The 22,053-nt window shown below is 41.9% G+C and overlaps 1 protein-coding gene across 1 annotated transcript in view; it reads left to right on the top strand.

Moving 5' to 3' along the window:
- The window catches only part of LOC138198215 (meiosis inhibitor protein 1), a 59,290-nt gene that overhangs the window by 16,145 nt on the left and 21,092 nt on the right, over positions 1 to 22,053 (top strand). The window contains 13 exon segments of the mRNA XM_069149496.1: positions 1,305 to 1,404; positions 3,881 to 4,015; positions 4,571 to 4,685; positions 7,289 to 7,380; positions 8,076 to 8,223; positions 8,674 to 8,785; positions 10,507 to 10,567; positions 11,209 to 11,306; positions 16,547 to 16,703; positions 18,158 to 18,308; positions 19,664 to 19,962; positions 20,052 to 20,175; positions 20,403 to 20,592. Of these exon segments, the coding sequence (XP_069005597.1) occupies positions 1,305 to 1,404; positions 3,881 to 4,015; positions 4,571 to 4,685; positions 7,289 to 7,380; positions 8,076 to 8,223; positions 8,674 to 8,785; positions 10,507 to 10,567; positions 11,209 to 11,306; positions 16,547 to 16,703; positions 18,158 to 18,308; positions 19,664 to 19,962; positions 20,052 to 20,175; positions 20,403 to 20,592 (1,782 nt within the window).

Below are 22,053 nucleotides of genomic sequence, written 5' to 3'. Positions count from 1 at the left end.
CTCAGAAATGACAAAACTATTCAGACTCTGGTTGAAAAAGATGAAAGATGGCAGCGCCCATTTCCAAGATATTTTGGCTTCACTTTTGGGGCGGTGTCATGACACCCATCTTTATATACAGTCTATGGATGAGAGAGTTTAAACAGATCATAAAACATTCCTGAGAGATGATAATGTCAACCATGTTTATGTCTTCAATATTGGGGTTTCCTTTTGATTTCCAGTTTCTGCTGGATAACTGCCGAAAATACAGGTCTATGACAACTTACACAAAACAGTCAGCATTATGTCATTTTTCTGACAGTGATGGAAAATTTTATAAAACCTCCAAAGAGGAAGTTTTTAGACGTTACCATTATTTCTAAACGTCACATTTACATTAAATTAGATTTTAATAAAGGAGAGATTATGAGGAGTGAATAGCAATTTATTGAAGTCATGACAATTTGACTGTTAGAAATTTAGAGGCTCTTTCCTTGAGTGATTTCCCAAATGAATGTAGAGATGGGACCCAACAATTTATTCCTACGAGCGACAGCTGGAAGGAAAAACTACTGCTACTGTACACTTTTTTCAACTAAACAGTCAGTGCACTTGTAATGTAACAAAAAGTAGCAGCAAAAATACAAACAATCTGGAATAACGGTAAAAAAAAAACACTGAGCAGTAATTGCATATTGGCAAAAACTTAACATGAAGCATTCCTACTGAATGAATGACGAATATTGTTCTGGGACATGGATGTGTATGTATGTGTGTTTGTTTGCCTTTGATCTGTGCTATTACAATGGTTTATGTGTTTGAGGTCCCTTAGTCACTTTAGCACTTACATCACCACCCCAGAGAAATTTTGTGATAAACACTTTGAGCCCAGACTTGATTAAGCAGTGCTCAGGATATCTGCTGATACCACTCCTTGTTGCGATTAGGTTCTTGCTCTCGGTCAGTATGAGCACAGGCTCATTACAGCAGTGAATTAGAAAGATGTACCACTTCCACTGTTTGTTTAACATGCATGAGTGTTGGTGTGTGTGTGCATTACATTTAGGAGCCTCGGTCATTCATTTTAGGTGCCGTACCCTGTAGTGTTGCAGATATTAGACATCAAACCACTCTGAAAACGCTGGCACTGAGCAAGATTAGACGCGTGTTTGTGTACCTATGAGGGAGTCTGTCTGCCTGCTTATGAGCAAAATTGAGTCAAGCTTTTCTTTGAAGGTGTTAGTGTGTGTGTGTGTGTGTGTGTGTGTGTGTGTGTGTGTGTGTGTGTGTGTGTGTGTGTGTGTGTTTGTGGTGTCTGCCAGGTATTGAGTCTCTTATGCGCAGTCTGAAGGAGGCTCTGCAGCTGACCAACCTGGAAGTACCAAAACAAGGTTTTCTGCTCCTCACTGAAATACTGGAAAGGTGAGACTGCTCTGTCATTTTTTTTTTTTTTTTTTTTTTTTTTAAGTAAGTATTTTATTTCTTTCTTTATTCATTTATTTGAGCTGTCCCAGTGCCAAAAAATATTCCACTGCTCACTTAACCACGATGTCACTACCACTCGGCTTCTTCACACCTCCAACAGAGCATTGTCACGACATAAAAAAATGAAGTGATTATGGTTTACAGTGTCTAAACAGCTGCAACTGTCATTTCAGAAAGACCTGATCGGATCATAAGTGTCTAGATTTAAGACATCTGTTCCCACCTGGCATTATCATGCGTCTCTACATGCGTTACAAGTGAACACTTGTGATCGAATTTTAATTCCCTGCTCTATATGCAAATTAACACAAACACCATGGAAATATATACATGTATACGTAAATAAGCACGTGTACACAAACAGATACATGAAAAGAGAAGTTTAAGCAACAGGCATTTAACAAAACGAGACATGTCTGCTCACTGCACCTCATTATAATGCTCCATCTGTGAGATGTCTGAACACTTGAGTTTATAATCACAACCTGAACTGTGAGGACCCCAACAATTTGGGTCAGATGAATTAAGATAAACCCAGAGGAGGCTTTATAGATAGATGGATGGATGGACGGACTTTATTGATCCCACAAGGGGAAATTCTTTTCATGAAACAAGCCTCACATAGCAGCTTGTGTTTCAAATCGCTAAACAGCTGCTTTATTAAGAGAAAGAGGAGAAAAAAGAGAGGAGCAGGCAGAGGTCTTCTGGTGAACGGTTGAATGGAGGGAGGAAAAAAACAACAACTAACCAGCCTGCTGCAAAGGTATGTCAACACATCGGAGCACCAGGTCAGATACAAATAGGAACGTGGAGCTGCATTTAATTTCATTGCTTATTCAGGGTACGTCAGCTGAGTAGACAGTCTTGCAATGTGGCCCAGGACGCATTGCGTACACACTGCTAAAAGAATGTGGCCACAAGCATCCTCGACCCTCTCCGAAAGCGGCCTGAGCAGATCGGATCTCGTAGCGTCCTGGGCGTGTTCACGTCTACTTTTGCCGGCCACTTGTGATCCGATCTCGCCAGGACGCATCAGGATAGATTATTAATGGCAGGTGGAAACACGGTCTTGGTTACTCGGGATAATCCACAGACATCACAGTGAATACATTTTTATTAGAAAGATTTGTCACACTTAAAAAGTTTGCGGTTAATTTATGAATCATCATTTATACTATAGCCCTGTGCAAAGATACACTATGTTGTTGATTTGGTGAATCAGGTGAGTCACCCTTCTGTGTGCTCTAAGTTATAATTTTGAAGGGTATGCATGTCATTTAATCACACACACCCAGTTATGCAAAAATATGTTTTAGTCTCATGCATATTTATTCATGAACTAAACAGCACATACAACTTCAGCTGCACCGACAAGGAGGGGCGACCTCCTGTAAAACATGTTAAGTATGGTGCGCTGCGAAGTTTAATTCGATTTAAGTTAACTCTGTGCTGTCTCGGAGAGGAAAATATATCACGAGCTACTAAAACACCACCCTATTTCTGCAAGGTTGACATAATTTTAATGGAATGTTCCCCCTGTCACATGGCAATGATACAGGGGATAAGAGATTTCATAATCGAGGAGGGAAATTTGTCCTTTACACTGTGGGGGGAAAAAAAGGGGGTAGGCCAGAGCTCTTAGAGTGCTGACCAAGCAAACTGTGTGTGTGTGTGTGTGTGTGTGTGTGTGTGTGTGTGTGTGTGTGTGTGTGTGTGTGTGTGTGTGGGGACTTGTTTTTCTATATTTGTGGGACCTGTGTGGATGATCTATGCAACCACTGTTATGGCAACAGTGAGCCACAACTTCACAGCTGTAGTGGTGCTGCGATGTGGAGATGAACTCTAGTGATGTTATTAATGCCAATAGGTCAGTACTATTTGTTTATTTTGTGTACCTGCCTTTAAAGGGAGAAAATAATAGTGTGTGTGTGTATGTGAGTGACACAGAGGGAAGGCTGGTTCATTGCAACTCAGCAAACACTCACTGCTGGCACTGGCACAGCACGTCAAAGACTCAAAGTTTTTTGATGGGCCTTTATTAACTAAATAAATTAACTAAACTCATCAATAATTCCTCAACGACTCACCCTTTCTTTCTACTTTTGGCATAGCTGTCACTGTCACAAGCAAATCCACAGTATCATGTAATTTTTAACTGAGTTGGTATTAAATGATTTGCTTACAACGGTGATTCTAGCAGAACTTATCATAAATGTCTGTTGTTCTGTCACGATTGTGTTTCCACAGCTTCAAATCTTCAGTAACACGTAGGCACTCACTTATTTTTTAATAAATACTCTGTAATTTCTGGGTTTGGTGGCAAATGCTTTATTTATATGGTTTTGTGTGTGTGTGTGTGTGTGCGTGTGTGTGTGTGCGTGCGTGCGTGCACGTGTCTCTGTTTCTGTCACAGACAGCCTCCCAGCGTGCGTCTGTTCCCCAGCGGCCCGGGGTTTGTGGCAGTGTCAGAGGCTGTGGTTGCTGGAGTCTCCGCCTCCTGCCTGCTGGTGGCCACACAGGCTGCCAGCGCTGCCTCCGCCTTGTTCCGGTAATACACAAGAATATCATACTGTTGATGCATTAATGAGTCACACTTTCAAGGATACTTAGCCAGCCACATCCTGAGGACTTCTAAATATGTTTTGTGAACGACAAAGTTCTGTTTCTATTTCTATTTCTCAATATCCCTTCTTTGCTTGTTAGTGATGAACAGATATACAAATAACAAAAGTTGAAGTCGCACGCAGGTGCATCACACAAGTCAGACAAAACAAATGTGTATACAAGTACACCCACACAAATATCACAGGTACATTATAGACACACCCTCACAGACACACACACTTGCAAATAGATAGATATCTCGCTGGCCTTTTTTCAAGGACGCCCTCTGACAAACCTCGACTACACTGGACTCATCTGGTTCAGTTTAGTGCAACACACACGTACACACAACTACTCAGACATGCACAGTATGTCCGACTATGCTGCCTGCCTGCCTGCCTGCCTGTCTGTCTCTTCCTTTCACCACGCTCCCTTCCCACCCTGAATAATATCAGATCTGTCCTTTGTGTAAACAGCTGCCGCTTTCTGAATCCTCCAGATTGAACCACCAGTCCAGACCAGTCCTGTACAGGCAGATAGAGCGACTGATAGAGACCATCACGAACAGATTCTCTGAGCTGCCTCTGCCCTCCTCCGCTTATCGGCAAAGCTCTGTGAGTTTGATTTTATTCACGTACAAAAATAAAGCTATAATAAGCAAAATTCATAAACTGGGACAAGAAGAGAAGAGAACTTGTATCTGTGTGTATCTGTGCCGCCTTCTTCAGTGGTCATCCTTAGAGACTGTTTTCTGTGTCAATCATTGCTTTAAGAAATGACACTGACATCCTTAACTGTCTGTCCTTGAAGCTGTCTGGTTATATGTCACTCAGTACATACAACGGGTAAAATAAGTATTGAACACGTCACCGTTTTTCTCAGTAAATATATTTCCAAAGGTGCTATTGACATGACATTTTCACCAGATGTTGGTAACAACCCAAGTAATCCATACATACAAAGAAACCAAAACAAATAAGTTTAATAATTAAGTTATGTGTAATAATGTGAAATGACACAGGGGAAAAGTATGGCACTGCACATCACCCTAAAAACACCAAACCAACAGTGAAGTTTGGAGGTGGGAACATCATGGTGTGAGCTGCTTTTCAGCATACGGTACTGGCAAACTTCACATAATTGAAGGAAGGATGAATGGAAAAATGCACTGAGACATTCTTGATAAAAATCTGCTGCCATCTACCAGGATGATGAAGATGAAATGAGGGTGGACATTTCTGCAAGACAATGATCCCAAACACAGCCAAGGAAACTCTCAATTGGTTTCAGAGAAAGAAAATAAAGCTGCTAGAATCGCCCAGCCAATCACCTGACTTCAATCCAATTGAAAATCTATGGAAAGAACTGAAGATCAGAGTTCATAGAAGCGGCCCAATGAACCTTCAAGATTTGAAGACTGTTTGTGTGGAAGAATCGGCCCAAATCACACCTGAGCAATGCATACGACTAGCTTCTCCATACAGGAGGCGTCTTGAAGCTGTCATTACCAACAAAGGCTTTTGTACAAAGTATTAAATATCAGTAAGCGTGTTAAATACTTAATTTCTGAACTTATTTGTTTTGGTTTCTTTGTATGTATGGATTATACTTGGGTTGTTACCAACATCTGGTGAAAATGTCATGTCAATAGCACCTTTGGAAATATATTTACTGAGAAAAATGGTGACATGTTCAATACTTATTTTGCCCGCTGTACGTGATTGACATATTTGATCAAAGGAAATTCATTCCTCTCATTAAGAAATTAATGTGCTTTCCGTTTGTTTTTCATGCTGTGTTTGTTAAAAATCCTGATTCCTGTCTGAAGCTAAACTGAAAGTGTGGTACATCAACGACAGTAAATGTGACTGCCAACAAAATTCAGTTTGCCTAGTTGGCATGGATTAATGTTACAAGAAATAAACTAGTTCTTCTGAGGCAGCACCCTGCGAGCCCACCACCTGCAAGGACAGCCATGGCGGTGAGGTGGGCGGGGAGCCGTAGACACAGACTAGCTATTGGGACGTGGACTGTGTCCTCTTTGGTGGGGAAAGAACCAGAGTTGGTGCTGGGGAAAGAACCAGAGTTGGTGCTGGGGAAAGAACCAGAGTTGGTGCTGGAGAAGGAGGAGGAGCCGTACCAACAAAATGTAGTTGGGCTTACCTCCATGCACAGCACTGGCTCTGGAACCAAACTCCTTGAGAGGTGCTGAACTCTAGCCTTTGTCCCGGTTGCCCAGAGTGAATGACGCCTGGCTTGTGTGGGAATTCTCACAGCTCCCCAGCTGGGCGCTGCTGTGGTGGAGTTTTCCACAGAGAGCAAAAGGGTTGTCTCAGTGTGACTGTAAGAAGAAGGCTCTGACTGTTGTCTGTGCTCGGTCTTCTTGGATTGGGTCATGCAAAGGGGAGTCTTCTCGGGCTTCATCATTACGTAGGCAACGATAGATAAACCTGGAGGGGGCTGATTGGAGGGGTTGTTCTTTTGTTTGACTTGTCTGCTACTATCGATCATGAGGAAGACCATATCCAAGCAGAACGTGGTGCAAAAGCATTCTGGGTACCAGAACACCTTCCGTCTTAAGATCAATGATCGACAGTTGGTTGAAGAGAGGAGCAGAGGTGTCAGCTGATCACCAGCTGGTAGTGAGTTGGAACAAACTAAAACGGGTAGTGTGGGTGAACTGGGAACATCTGGTTAAGCCCTAATGTTCTCGAGATCTTTGACTCCCACCTTCAGAAGAGCTTCTCATGCATTCTGGGGGAGGATGGCGACGTTAAATCCAAGTAGGCCATGTTCAAAGCTGTCAGGATTTGGGCTCGGAAGGTCGTCGGAGCCATTTACAGCTGCAACCCTTGAAGAACAAGGCCTTTCGTGTGTGGCTGGCACAGGGATCTCCTGAAGCAACAGACAGGTGCCAGCAGGCTAGAGGGGCTGCAGCTGTGGCGATCGTGGACCCAAAACCTCAAATGTGGAGGGAGTTTGAAGAAGCCATAACGAAGAACTTTTAGTTTGCCTTGAGGAAGTTTTAGCAAACCACTGAGCACCTCATGTTTCTGGTTTTCTCTGCTTCTGTCTTAGTGATGTTTAAGTGTTTTACATTATACTTGTCAAAGTGAATAAAGTTCTTTGTGACATAATTGTATTTTGCACATTTACTCTTTTTTTAATCACCTCTTCTTATGTTTTTTTCCCCCCATCTCTGTCTGTTATCCTTCAGGGGAGTCTAAAGAGGTCAGATCTCAGCAGCCAGTGTACAAAGTGTGAAGGATTTCTGCTCCAGGCTCTGGCATGTTTTCAAGCTGCCTGCAGGTAAGAACGGAGTATTGAATACCTCTTTAATGTACAAAGTGTCCAGTCTTACATTGTTCTTTGTCTGCTGTCTTCATTTTTTATGACAACTACACTTTGGTGCCATATTAATATGGAATAACACTGAAAGGGCTGACTCAATAGTACTACCTGCCTGCACCTACCACTCAATAATTCACCGATTGCTATGCTAACACGATGCATGCTATCGTCAGACACCCAAGTAAAACACTACCTGGTACAAAGCTGTAGCAACAAGGTGAGAGTGTGAAGTATCTCACTGGGGTTATCGAGTGGGAACTTCACTTCGCTGGTGTTTCATCTAGTTCGGCCTACGACACCTCAGGAAGGCTCAACAGCACTCCTGGCATCCAGGACCACTCCCCTCAATACTCACACCCACCACCCTGCTCTACCTGTTTAACATCTAACCTAGAATGACTTGTGCCTACATACTTTGGCAAAGTTATCTTTGCTCAAAACCACAAGATCATACCTGCTATTGATGAATTGAAGAATTGAACCAAGTGCTGTTTTGTGAATATTAGACAAGTCACTGAATTAAATGTTTTCAGCCCAACAAAACAAATCCTTATTTATATCCTTACATGTGTTCCTGTCTTTCTTGTGTAAAGGTCTCTGTGTCATTTTCATCTGTAAGTGAAAGTGTGTTTTTGATGTCTGTGTGTGTCCAGGTTGGCCGAGGAGTGTGCATCAGAGCCTGTTCTGAAGGAGAACACGTTCACAGCTCCATACAAACAAAGCAGTGCTCAGGACTCACTGGATTCTCTGTGTCAATGTCTGCTGCGCTGCTGCGACTCCGTCTGGATACCCACCGTTATTGTAAGAGCTGACCACAATCACACACACACACACACACACACACACACACACACACACACACACACACACACACACAGATGCACATGTCCAATTTATTATCGTCTCCTGTTAACCTTCTGTCTCGCTATCACAGCTGCAACCAAACACTTGATGAAATGAACAGTTGCTGGTATCTCTTTTCTGAGAAATGGGTCACAATAATTATCGTACGCCGTCTGGCGGTTCCCCTAAATGACTCTATTAATAAGCACAGCCACACATCCTCTGTCTTCATTAGTTTTGTGTACACATGGACACGTGTGTCTATCGATCAGCGCCTCTGCTGTCGGAACTGGTAATTGTTTTTATGTATTATTGTGTTGGCTCTCTTCAGGCTGAAACTCAATCACATTAGAAAAAATTGCTTCCATTTTATGTGTTGTGTTTGTCTGTGACTCCCTGTGTGTGTAGAGGATGTGTGAGCGTACACCCAACACCCAGACACTGCAGTACTTCTACTCCATCCTGTCCTCCCTGTTTACCCTTCTTCCATCCCTCATGCCGGTCTTTGCAAAGAAACTAGGTGAGTTGTGTATATACAGAGAACATGTCAGTGTTTCTTACGTTGTAGGAGATACCTTTTCAAATTTATGAATGTTACTTTAGATCCCACAGCGCTGTTACATGTTTTATGATTTAAATGCGAAAGGTTTTTTTTAAGATAATCAATGGGTCGATGTGTGTTTTAAAAATACGAGACACGGTGTTGAAACTTGCAAGCTTGTTCACTTTATTGTCAACATTCAAACCGTGTACAACATTTTCATTAATTCTTTACACAGGATTGGGCAGATTTAATTTAATTTTTAAATTTTTAAACTCAAAGCAACAGTAAGCGTTAAATGAGTCAATCGTACATTCATAAAGTATCATATATTCTGTCTTAGAGTGTTCTCCGCTTGGCGTCGACACAGGATGAAGCAATCGTGATCATTATCGTAGGAATAAACCAGTCTGCTTTGACTGATGCAGAAGTGGATACACACAGTATCTTTGCGGTTATCTGGAGGGCCTCTCAGCTTGATAGGCTGACAGTCCTTGTGATTATTATAGTGCCAGTATGCAATGTAAGAAAAATATTAAAGTCACTGTTGAGTTGACTTGAGTTACTCAGGAAGTTTCAGACACGTAAACAATTGCAAACGCACTCAGTTTTAGCATCACTGATTACCACTGTGAAACTAGCGGCCTCTGTATCTCTGGTCCACAGGAATACAAAACACAAACATGCTATCCAAACATTTTTCTAAAGAGGCCTGCTGTTTGAATCCAGCTGGGGCTGTTAAGACCCTGTTTATTTGTTGTTTGAATAAATGACTCACTATGTGGGATAAACAGAAACAGGCTATTTTACCAGAAAGCATAGTTTCCTGCTAATCATAAAAACAGCAATTTACTTAATTTCATTTTATTATCACCAAACAGATTGTGTTCTCCTCTGAGTCATTGTAACGAGTAAATGTTTACAAAACTAACGTCTATTTTGTGCAGTTGAAAATTAAATCGCAGTATGAACAGCTGATTCTGCTTTCATCAAAGACTAAATGCCTGCATGAAGTTTTTCTATCATTGTAGAAAAACTGAGCAGTCTGTCCAGAACTGCCAGTTGACAATGATGAGACTCCATTATTGACAGGAAGCTCTTTGCCTGGGGCATTTTGACGGGCCCATGTGGCTTTATAAAGAAACTGAAGCTTTATATTCATGCTGCTGTGAGTGATTATCAAAGCAGAGCAGTTGTCTGCAGATGTGTCTCAGGTCCACATGCACTAAAAAAAGAGTTGGTAGCTTAATAAAATGAAACCTTATTTCTAGTAAGTCCGAAGTGCTCTTCTTCACTGAAGTGCTGAAACAGGCAAGATATTAACTCCAGCTTCTTTTTTTTCTTTCCCATATAGAGTTAAAGTAGAAAGTAGAACTAGTGTCTACTAAAGTAGAACTAGTGTCTCATTACCTCCAGTCAAATAACAAATATGTTTCTTGTTCCTGTAATTTGACTGGAGATTAAAGTGGGGTATTTTCTGACCAGGCCACTTTTCTTTGTGGGTGTGTGCATTTTTAGTTACCTTGTTGTCTATGCCTATCATATATTTTGTAACATTTGTTTTGAAAATTGTTATATAAAGTGTGTTTTTGGTTACCATCTTCATGCCCTACCTCGTTTCCTACTGTCTCATTACTTCATTTACTGACGGGTGGATCTGATCTGAGGTTATTCTCCTCTTCACCTCCTCTTCCCTCCAGCGTCCTCTGGTTTCTACCGGCTGGCTGTAGAACACAAAGGCCTCCTCTGTGCAGGAAACAGGTAAACTGGAGCAGGATGACATTAGGACACACACAGACACACACCAATTAACAAAATGCTACTGTCTAAAAATGTCGCTGTGTGTGAATGAAGCCCCGGTGCCTCAGAAACTTCTTATTATCATTCTGTGTTGGAGAATATTGAGCAATGAGACAGATAACACACTGACAAGCATCTGTCACTTTTGAGTCTCTGTTGACTTTTTTCCAATAAGCCAATTTTCTCAGCAGTGCGACTCAGACCATGAATTTGCAGCTACAAAGTCTACAGCGGGTTTTTGCAATTGTGTGGGTTTTTTGGGGCTTTGTGTGTGTGTCTGTTTGTGCTTTTGTGTTGGTGTGGTCATCATTGTGGTTGACTCAGTAGACTTCAGGCCCCCTTGCTCTGAGCTGTAATGAAACTGTACCATGCCGTGTCTGTTTCATATTTGAAAGGAGCAAGTCATGGCGCATCCTGTCCTGTGTTTCACAGTTCGCTCTTCACTTGTTCGATTGTGCATTGTGAAGTATCTGTTCTCCGTCTCAGGTGCCCTCATTTTTTCTTTATTTCACTCTATAGTTTTCCTGCTTTCTTTCTGCATCTTTTTTATATCCGTGTTCACTTTCTGTGTTTTCCTCCTTCTTCTTACCAATTTCTTTCAGGAACCCAAATTTGAATGCATCGTGCTGTGGTTTTCTTCAGAAACTCAGTGTGTGTCTGCTTTCACACTCCGACCTTCGTTCTGGCTCCTCCCAGTATGGTATGCAAATATGTGCACACACTCGCACGACACAGCGCGGCATGCAGCACCAGCAAAAAAAAAACATTGTTCCTTTACGCTTCCAAGTAATGATGTCATGCCACTAATTTCCTGAGACTGCTGAAGTGTTGAAGTGAGCTGTTGATACTGATTCATTTGTTTTGTGTGACGTTCTGTTAGGTCAGAGTTACAGTTTATCAGAGTAGGTTATTCATTTTAGAAAAACTTAGTCTGACAAGTTTTCACCGCAGTGCCTCAAAACTCCTCCTACCGCTGGAAACACTTGACTTGCTGTTTGTCATTGATAATGCCGCTGATATATAATATTTTGAGATTTGTAATATGCATTTAAATACATCACCAGTCAAATTTGTCACCAAGACATAAATGTAGGTACAGTTAATATGAAACAGACTAAGTCTAGCTGACTTTAGTACGTATGTATTTATTGAATCAAGTTTTCTGTGGAGAAATATCTTAACATTTATTTCTCTACAATCACCGTCACAAACTAACAAAATGATACAGTATTTGAATAAGCTGAATAAAATTCCTTTTCAGCTTTTATTCAGTTTTTCTTTATTGCATGCTCATTCTCTCTTGCCCACCTATACTCACGCTCTCTCTTTCTTTTCTCATTATATTGACTTCATTAACATGAAGCGAGATTCTCATCCCTATTAGACTCACCTGTTCTCTTAAGCCCTTCTTAGACTGTAGTTTTGTTGAAGCAGAGGAGGTTGCTTGGTTAAGGGATCTCCAGAGCTATGTCGTTCAAAGCAGTGTGCTCCATTCTTAAACATATGGAGTGAATATCCAGACTAACAGTTATGGAGAAGGAGAAAAAAAACTCACCAGGACCTACTCCTGGAGCCAGGCCTGGGGATAGCATTTCCTGTTGGCCTGGTCAACCCCTCCCCCCCCCCTCCCCCTCCCCAGCCAGGTTCACCCCAAAATGGCAGCATGGGAGGCAGCCCCACCACCCGCAAAGTCCATCATAGAGGTTGGGTGCAAAGGCTTTCAGGTGGTTATAGAGGGGAGGGAGACTGGGCTCTTAGCATCTTGCTGAGGGGAAAGGAGCTGGTGCAAATGTTTGAGAGGTATTCACTAGATAGAGTATTCAGTCTTTCCGAAGTGAGTTTTTGGGGGTCCGACCAACAGACTATTGCCTTGCTGGGGGACTTGAATGCTCACTTTGGCAAAGATGAGGAAATCTGGCGTAGGAAGATAGGGAATGACAGCCTACATTATCTAAACCCGAACAGTGGGTCCAATAGGAATTAGAATCCTGCTTAATGTCATTGATGTTTGATGACAACATAAAGATAAAAAGGCGGAGGGTGTGAGCCTCTGACACTCATCAGACAAGCTGTTATTGCTATTTCTGAAAGATATTTGCAAGGTCTCTATCAACAGCTCTAGCTTCTATACAGAAAGAAAGGAAGGGACTCAGGAGTGTACTGTACATCTTCTGAGCATGTAAAATGACTTTGTGTGAAAAAGCTCAGGCTAAGTCTCTTAATTGAAGGCCCATCGCCTCAGATTGTGTTAGACTCAAGTAATTACAGGTAAGTACACAAAATGAAATGCTAAAACTCGACACTATTCCCCTTCTAATCTCTGTCCTCATTACTGTAACATACCCCGAAACAAAAAGCAAAAAAAAAACAGTCTCATTGGGCGCTGCAGTTGTTCCCGGGGGACGTGTGGTGACACTGACACCAGAGTTGAGTCAAATATTTCTTTGAGGTAATGAGATGCAAGAGTTTGTACGAGCAAGTATGCAGCGTGCGTGTTTGTTTGCGTGTTTTTGACTGTGAATAATGAGTTTGGCGTCGCCAGACTCCTGTTTGTCCCTTTTTCTGTCTGTCACCATCTTTCTCCCTTTTATCATCCTTATCTGCTTCAGTTTCATTTTCAGCCTCTTGCTTTGCCTCATTTTTCTTCGCTCTCATCTTGAATTTTACCGTTAGATGGTACGTTGTTTATTTATCTTCTTCAACAGATTAATTTTTATCATTATTTTCAACTTTGTTAACCAGATTTTGGCCATTTGTTTGTGTTTCTCCTCATCAGTGTTCTGCTGGTTAAATTGCTCTCTGATTTTGCTGATTAACTGTTGTGAGGTCTTTTTCTAACTTCGTTCGGCGTTTCACTGGAATTTGCCTCGGTGGAACCAACTACTACAGACAGGTGGAGCTGTGCTCCGGCTACGCCCCCCCCCTCATATTATCACGGCCGACTTGCCCCTTCCAACTCATTTTTGCTTTCTTCCCGTGAGAAACTACAATTCCTCCCTCAGGCTAGCTGGCTAGCTGCTTCACAGTTTTTAGGCGTCCCGTAAAGAAGCACGTGGCTGAACGCAGTTTCCTGGCGTCAGTCTGCTTTTGGCTTCAACCACAGCCGAGCGCGTCAGTGACTTGCAGGCTTTGTCCATCCACCCTTCCTGTTTGCGGTTCTCCCCGGGGCTCACTAAGCTAAGGAGAGGTGTACCCCTCTCCATTTTCCACGATGGAGGACCAGAGTTTTTAACACATGATGGCCTGTGCGTGCGCTGAAGGCCTACGTCAGTAGAACAGCAGAATTCAGGAAAACTGATCAGTTGTTTGTTTCCTGAGCCACTCCTCATAAAGGTAAACCACTGTCCCGCCAGAGATTATCCCGCTGGATTGTGGAGACCATATGTCTGGCCTATAGGTGTAAGGGGAGGAGCGTGGCCACATCATGGGCCCTCTTCAGGGGTGTGTCAGTGCAGGATATCTGTACGGCTGCGAGCTGGGCCACACCCCACACGTTTGTGCGTTTTTAGCCGTCAGCATGCAGTGCTGCATACAGGCGCATCAAGTCAGACCTAATGCACCTTCTCCCTGGCCACTAATGCCGGTGGGCTATATCCTCCATCGCGAAACACCTCACTGTTATTAAAGAACCAGGGATTACGTAAAGTAACCCGACGTTATTGAAGTGCGTGTCCTCTGTACTTTTGTGTATCTGTGTGATAATCTTATTCATGAAAAATGTTCTCTTCTCTCTTCTGATCTCTTCTTCTCCTCTGATTTTGCCGTTGATTGAAACCTGAGCACGAGGCAGCATTTCACTGCACCCTCCTCTTTAGGTCGTGTGTTTTCTGTCCCATCTGTTGTCGCCCCTTTCAACTGCTTCATCTGTCCGTCCTTTGCTGTTTTCCTCTCCCAGTCTTCCCTTTGAGACTCTGAACAACCCTCTATTCTTTTCCATGTCCTCTACTCTTTCACCATTTCCCCGGAAGGGATGGATTTATTGGTGCTGGGGGCCTTTTTCCTCATTTTTTATGATACCATTTTTTTCTGACTGTCTATCCACAGTGGTGTGCTCTCTGTCTTGCCATCGGTCAACATCCCTTTTCCCATTTCATTTCTTTATTCTTGTACCCTTCTTTAGGGGTTCAAGCACCAACGGTGGTGGACAGTGTGTTGTTTTTTTTTTCACTCTTTGGAACCTCCTTGTCAATAAGTATCAACAATGTTTAAACATATGTGAGCCCCACTAACCTAGATATTGATAGTTGAGTGACTTTTTTTGAATACAATTTTTTAGCTTCACAAGATGAGAATGAACACAATTGTCATGGATGAGTTTGTGGAAGAATGGTTATGGTGGTTGTGCGTATCATATATGTTCTTGTGGCTTTGTGAAAAGATAATGTTGCCAAAGTATGTAGGCACAAGTCATTCTAGGTTAGATGTTAAACAGGTAGAGCAGGGTGGTGGATGTGAGTATTGAGGGAAGTGGTCCTGGATGCCAGGACTGCTGTTGAGCCTTCCTGAGGTGTCGTAGGCCGAACTAATGAAACACCAGTGAAGGGAAGTTCCCACTTGATAACCCCAGTGAGATAGTTGCACACTCGCCGTGTTGCCAAGGCTTTGTTACAGGTGGTTTCTACTTGGTGTATGAGTTTAGCGTGCATGTAAGTTAGTGAGACTTTTGGCAGATATTGAGTCAGTTGACCCTTGCGGTGTTATTCGGCAGTAATTTGGCACTTTGTGTACTGTAAAAATAATTACATTTTGATATTTGTTTGTTATTTTTGCTTTTTTTTTTTTTTTTTTGGTACTTGGGTATTTAAAAAAAAAAAAAATTGCATTTATTACTGTGTTCAGACGGAACACTAAGTTTACATTTATCTCTGCTCCTCTCTGTGTTTCTTTAACTACTATTTCCCTCTTTACTTTGTCTCTCCTTCCACCCTGTGGGGGCTTTACGTATATCCTCTGTGTTGTCATTGATCGCTGCCCCTTATCCCTTCCCCACTATGTCTTCTTTGTCATACTTCTTTTTTCTCTCTCCCTGCTATGGTGCTCTTTCCTTTGTTTAGGTCACCTCTCCCCTCTTTTTCCTCAGACCTGCAGGATGCTGCGTTGCACAGCACGATTTCTCTATTCAGTGCCTGTTTTCATTTGTCTTTCAGTGTTGGTCCCTCTCAGTTCTTTAGAGTCTCGTGTTCTCACTGTTTCCCACCACCTCTCTCGCTCACCTGCTTCTTAGAGAACACATATTAAGGCAAGGTAACTGCAAATAATCCTACCCATTAGCCGTTTTAGAGGGATCCCTTTTATCTGGTCTTTTTCCCTCTTTTCCCATATTGTGCAGCAACATTTATTTCTATATATCATCTGTAGCTCCCTGCTCCAGTCCTCCAATCTTTAGAGGTAGCATATTGGCCCTCCTGTCTTCATCTTCACCTATCTCAGTTTCCTTCTTCGATACTACACCCATCATTCAATGTGTTTTTTTTCATCTTTTCTTCCCATTCTTTAGGGACCTCATTTGTGAAATACATTTTAAAAAAAATTTGCTCTATTACATAATACTGCTTTTCAAAGAATGTCATGCAACTTTAATTCAGGCGTCCATGACATCCATGTTTTTTTTATGATGGATATGGGCTTTATGTTTTGATACAATGTGGATGATTGGAAAAGTGTGAGTTCGGCTCTCATTTTCTTCCCTCTGTGATTTTTATCATAAGCCTGCTGTTGGCTTGGCTTCAGTCGTAAACACAAACTTGGTGAGTAATAGTTCTCTGTAAAATGGCCTCAGGGCCTCTTCTGCTGCTTTTTATTGTATTACTTCCATCTTTCTTTATCATCCATATCCTGTCTTCCTTCATTGCTCTCTCTCAGTGCTTCTACAACTTTCTCCTCTTGTTTCTAGCATTGATTATCAAACTAATTTCCTCACTGTTTTTTGTTTTCCTTCAGATGCTGAAGAGGTGGAGAATCTTCTGCAAAACAACCTTCCCTCTCTGTATTGTCATCTGTCGGACTGGCCCTCTCTGCTGTGTGAATATCAAGCGTCAAGGGCCACTCAGTACTGCCTGGTGATAATGCTACACCTCGCTCTGCAGGAAGGAGACAGGTAATAGAGTGCACACAGTCTGGAGTGCCCACCGGGCTGCAAAGAATACTATCAAGCAACAGAAAACACCCTGACTCACGCTGATCACATTTTACATTCGCAGAAATGAACTCAGGCAATTTATAACATTAAGCAAATGTTTTGCTTCTTAAAAAGGGTAAATCCCTTCATTTTAGTTTTTAAGTATTAGTTAGAAAAAGTTCCAAAAAGTCTCCTAATCTGAGCTGTTTTATTTTTTAGTGGAAATGGAAGGAATCAAGAAATATTTCAGCATGAGTACGAAGCATTTTGCTGATCCGCATTCTGAGCACTTGTGCAAAGTTCTGTTGGAGATTGGTTTTCTCCAGGCAAGCAAAGTTCGATCCAGTAGTCCTGACTTTATTCTCCCTTTGCAGTGTCCATTTGCACTGCAACAAAACAGGCCTTTGATCAGGGCAGTCATTTCTTGGCCCGGCGGCTGCTGAGTAGCTCCTGGTAGCAGTCTATTACCTGCACATAGGGAATCAATAGAAAAAGCACGATGTCACCAAACCTTTCTGTACTCCAAAAGTAATGCTGGCAGCCAGCTGGCAGCTCCACTACTCTGTTAAAGTTGTGTCTGTATAAACTTCACAGTATGTTGTGATGATACTGCCACAATCAAATATTTAACATCCTCCTCCACACGGAGTTTAGATAATTATTTGTGTGCTATCAGAAATATTGGACAATTAAAGTAATTTGGAGACATTTTCATTGTCAATTTGGATGTGATTGCCAAACAGCGACATTTATAATCACGAGCTCAATTTTAATATCTTAAAGTGACACTTTGCTTTGCTGTAATGCCCCCCCTTGAGAGCAGAAAAGATGATATTTGAGCTACATCACTGAATTTACATAACCGAAACCCCAGACGATATGTACAGCGGTGTCACATCGAGGATCAGACTGTATGTGTGGCTGTAGCTCCGTCCCTGTTCCAGCAGGGTTGCTGCATCACAGCTATGCTGTTCTTGAATACATATTTCATGCCCTCAGAGACACTGTATGTCAGCCTCTTTGGAAAGTTGAATTTGTCCTTCTGTGGATCCTCGGCTATGCAGGGGACGGGGATGAAAGCTGTGTGGTCTCATCAAGATTATGGGAGATGTGGCCTGAGATTTGCATAGCGTGGGGGAGCTGAGGGAGTGCAGCGTCTGTGTACTCGGAGATAGGATGTGAGAATATGTGCGCTCGTCCTTGATATTCATTCCAACTTAGTGTGTTTCTGTCCTGTTTTTCAGAGAGATAGATAGATTGCAAGTTTCTGACATCAACATGCCCTTGGAGCACTTTGTCCTCAGTGTACATACAGTTTGTGTGTGACCACGCTGAATGCGTCGGCCGTCTGAGTGTTTGCACACGGTATGCAAATGTGAGCTCGCCAATATTGGGAGTAATGTCGTTACTTATTGTGTGCGTTTGTACGTCAGGCTCCTCCCCGACCAGACGGTGTTCTCCTGTGTGGTGTGGCTGTTGCACTCAGTGCAGAAGCAGGGCAGCTGTGGCCTGCCTCGCTCTGTGCTCCGCTCTGCCCTCTACCTGCTCGCAGTGACACAGGACAGGAGCCCCTGTCTGGACGGGGTAACTATCAGCACTCTGAACACACAGCAAAACACACTGTAATTTACAAACAGATTAAAGTAAATTATACAGTTAAATCAAGTCAGATTTATTTATACAGCACATTAGAACACAACAGTGTTTGGCCAAAGTGCTGCACATAATCAAAAAGTATTAAAACAGGCAACTAGACTTGATCATAAGCAGAAAAAAAGCAATAAAAACAATATCAAACGCAAGAATAAGCCAAAGCACACACACAAAAATGTTGGCGCGGTAAATAACAAATTAACTAGTTTTTGATGTGGAAAAGCAATTGAAAATGAATCGATTTTTAAATGGGTTGTGAACACTGGTATAGAGGAACAACTTAGAGCTGCTGGTCCAAAGAGCTGAGTCAGCGACATGGGCTACAGGGCTGCAACATGTCGGACAGACAGGCAGGAGCTGCTCCATTTAAACACCTGAACAATAATATTTTAAAAGTAATCCTGTACAGGACAGACAGCCAATCCAGTGAAACATGTTCAAATTTACGTTTACCAGCCAGAAGCTTCACTGCAGCGTTCTGCACCAACTGAAGCCGGGATGTTAGAACACCGCAGCATCATCAAAGTTTTACAATATATGAGTAATATTTAAAATTTTAGTGTGTTTCAGTTGAACCTCCATACCTCTTATAACATTTTATAGATATATAAATACATTTCCAGCTCCAGCCTCCAGCTGAGGCAAGTGGTCTTCCTCAGTTTTAAATAATCTATTTTGTGCTCAGTGAGTCAGCCTAACAATATGAAAAGATCCCCAAATCACATTCTTTAGGATAGGTTTACTAAAAAGCAATGTTTTATTAATGCGTCAATATTTAATCAAGATGATGGTGTTCACAATGTTTTTCCTGTGCACAGAGATAAAACAGTCTGTACTGGAGCTATGGTTCTGTATGATATAATATGCAGTGATGCGGAGGCTACGAAATACTCCCAATCAAAGCTTGACAGCTCATACTCATCTTTTGATACAAAATCCATATTGTGCTGTATATGATTCAGCTGCAAATAATATTAATTATAGCTTGCCTTTTTTAAAGCTACACACAACAAATAACATTTCCTCAAAAAGTATGTGCTATATTATTTCAAAGAGCCTCTCAGCTGCTGTGAAGGTGCTTATTAGTGTATACTTCATGCTGACTGTGACTATAAATAAGCAATAGTTTACAGGGGAGTTGAGGGCTCTGCCTCTGTACAGTTCGAAAGGAGTCTCACTTTTGAATTGTGAAGGAAATTACTTTCAAAAGTGCAGACTTTTTAAATTAGGTGTGTCAAAAGAAAGTACTCTGGCTTGATCAATCTTTCTTTCCCAACCCACTCAAGGCTTCTTTGAACTGCATCGGCAAAGCACTCTCCTCCTGCCAAAGCTTCTCGTCCCTCTATTTTCACCATCCGGCACTCCTCCATTTCATCTGTCGCTATCCAGAGCTGGCAGAGAAATTTGGACTCCTGGTCCTGGAGCTTTGGTTGACCAAGAAAGCACAGCACACAGATGACTGGCTGGCTATGGTAACTTCTATCTCAGACTCGCATGTATTTGTCAATAAGTCATTTTAATATTTTGATTGAGCTCACTTTACTTGTTTCACTCCAACTATTAGAGATGCATTAGACAAGAGTGTGTTTTTTAATTCCCTTTGAACAAACCCAAGGCGAAGTCAGAATTAATATAACAGGTGGTTGGATTTCATACTTGGATTCAGGCAGACAGACAGGAGAAGAAAGAGAAGAGAGAAAACCATGCTGACGAGAGGCAGGAACAGGAGGCAGACACAGAAACCAAGGAGCTGCTGACTCTGACAGAGAAGTACCCGGCTGTCATACTGACCCTCCTGGTGAGAAACAAAGAACCCAAATAGATTTAAGAACTTAATAATGTGCTGCATTGTTTAACACTAAAGTATAACTATCTGTAAAGACTGAAACGAGACTGTGTTTGTGGAAAACACTCTTGAACCTGTGTTTTATGCTTTACTGCATTGTGTATATGCTGGTACCAAGAGATACTCTAAATTCAAGTTGTCTCAGTCTTTTTAATGACTGTCTGTATGTGTGACTGCAGGACATAGTTTGCACCGGCGAGGCTCCTCTGGCAGAGCGAGTTCTGGGTGTGATGGAAGTTCTTTTGCACATTCAGAGAGACTATGAGACGGAGTTGTGTGCAAATCTGAGACCAGCTCTGCTCCAGGCTTTACAGCGGGTCTGTGTGGAGAACGTGGGCCATGGCCTCAGACAGGGACAAGCTGCACAGGGTAAGACACATCTGCTGGTATCTAAATGAAACAGTGACTAAATTCCACAAAATTCCACAAATTCAGTGTAAAATTATGACCCTTGACATCAAGGCTATGTAGTGGAAAGGGATGGACGCCCGACAAAAAGGTTTATTTTTCCCCAAGTACCAACATACTGTTGGATAGAAGCTATCAGTCTGTTTCTTGTGTGTTTTTAACGGAGGGCAGGAAAACACATTCATTTCTGGGAAAAATAATTTCAAGCCTGTAGATATGTTGGCAGGTGATGCATTCAGATGCTCTGGTATTTCTGGTGAGAGCAGAAAAGCAATGTGCGACTTGAGACAACACTACCCTGTCCAAATTCTTGTGCTACGCACTAAGTCAGTATACTAAAATGTAAGAGTACTTAGGCTACAAGTGCACTAAGGGAAGTATGTAAATTGGGACACCGCCATAATCTGACAGAATATATATGTTTATAGAGGTATGATGGAAAAATAGAAATACCTGTTGCATCCCCTAAGAAAATCTATTTGGAGGCAGAAATCTGTGCAGGAATCAGTGACTATTCTGTGACTCAAGTGTATTGAAACAAATGAGATGCGTTGTACTGAAATTAAAGACGAATTGATTCACTGCGATTTTACTATTTAAGTTTTTGGGGAATTTCAAATTCTATCAGGCAGAATTTTTATCAGGAAAGCTTCACGGTGAGTTGATCAAAATTGGAAGAGGAGTTTTAATTTACACTTGTAGCAGCTATCCTTGGGAAAAGCTGAGATAAAATGCAAGGCGTAAAATGTTTTTGGCAGCCTCATGCACCTGCAGTGGAGGGATGAAACACTAATGGATTCTTTCATTTGAAGTTAATGTGCGTCAAACAGAGAGTTCAACTTTCAGCGTATGTGTTATCCCAAATATAAACAGCAGGACAGTTTTTAAGTAGATTACTCTGAACCACATCTGGTGGAGCCGATCACTTCAGTTCATTACTAATAAACACAGAAATGCATATTGACTCAGATTCATAAACACACTCTCAGACACATTGTTTCTTCTATTTTAAATCACACTGATCAAATCACTTTACGGTTTGTGAAAACTATGCAGTTAGCGTCTGCTCTGCTGTTGTGTCACATAGTTTAAGGAGTACACTCTCCTTACTTCAACCTTAAAATCTGTCCTCAATTCTCTGTTTTATAAACCTTTCAGCATCGCCATACATAGAGAACAAATTTAGACACAAGACTGCTCCCTAATTCCTTAATAACTCTGACTCATTTGGCTGCAGAGTCCGCTGTGACAGAAAGCCGAATAAAAAATGTTCCCCGTACTAAAGAATGATCCACCATCCTGACTGGAGTCACTGTTCACTGCTACGGATTTGGCTTGATGCTCATTGGTATCCAAGCTGCAGCTAACAGTGACGTCACCCGCTGGTTTGTGAACGGCCATTATTACGCCTCGAGTTTGGAT

The sequence above is a fragment of the Embiotoca jacksoni genome, unplaced genomic scaffold (assembly GCF_022577435.1).
Source record: "Embiotoca jacksoni isolate LCO1_2020_lvr unplaced genomic scaffold, fEmbJac1.0.p SCAF_15, whole genome shotgun sequence".
NCBI classification, from domain to species: Eukaryota; Metazoa; Chordata; class Actinopteri; family Embiotocidae; genus Embiotoca; species Embiotoca jacksoni.
The sequence above is the reverse complement of the archived record's forward strand: the minus strand, read 5'-3'. Positions and strand labels throughout refer to the sequence as shown.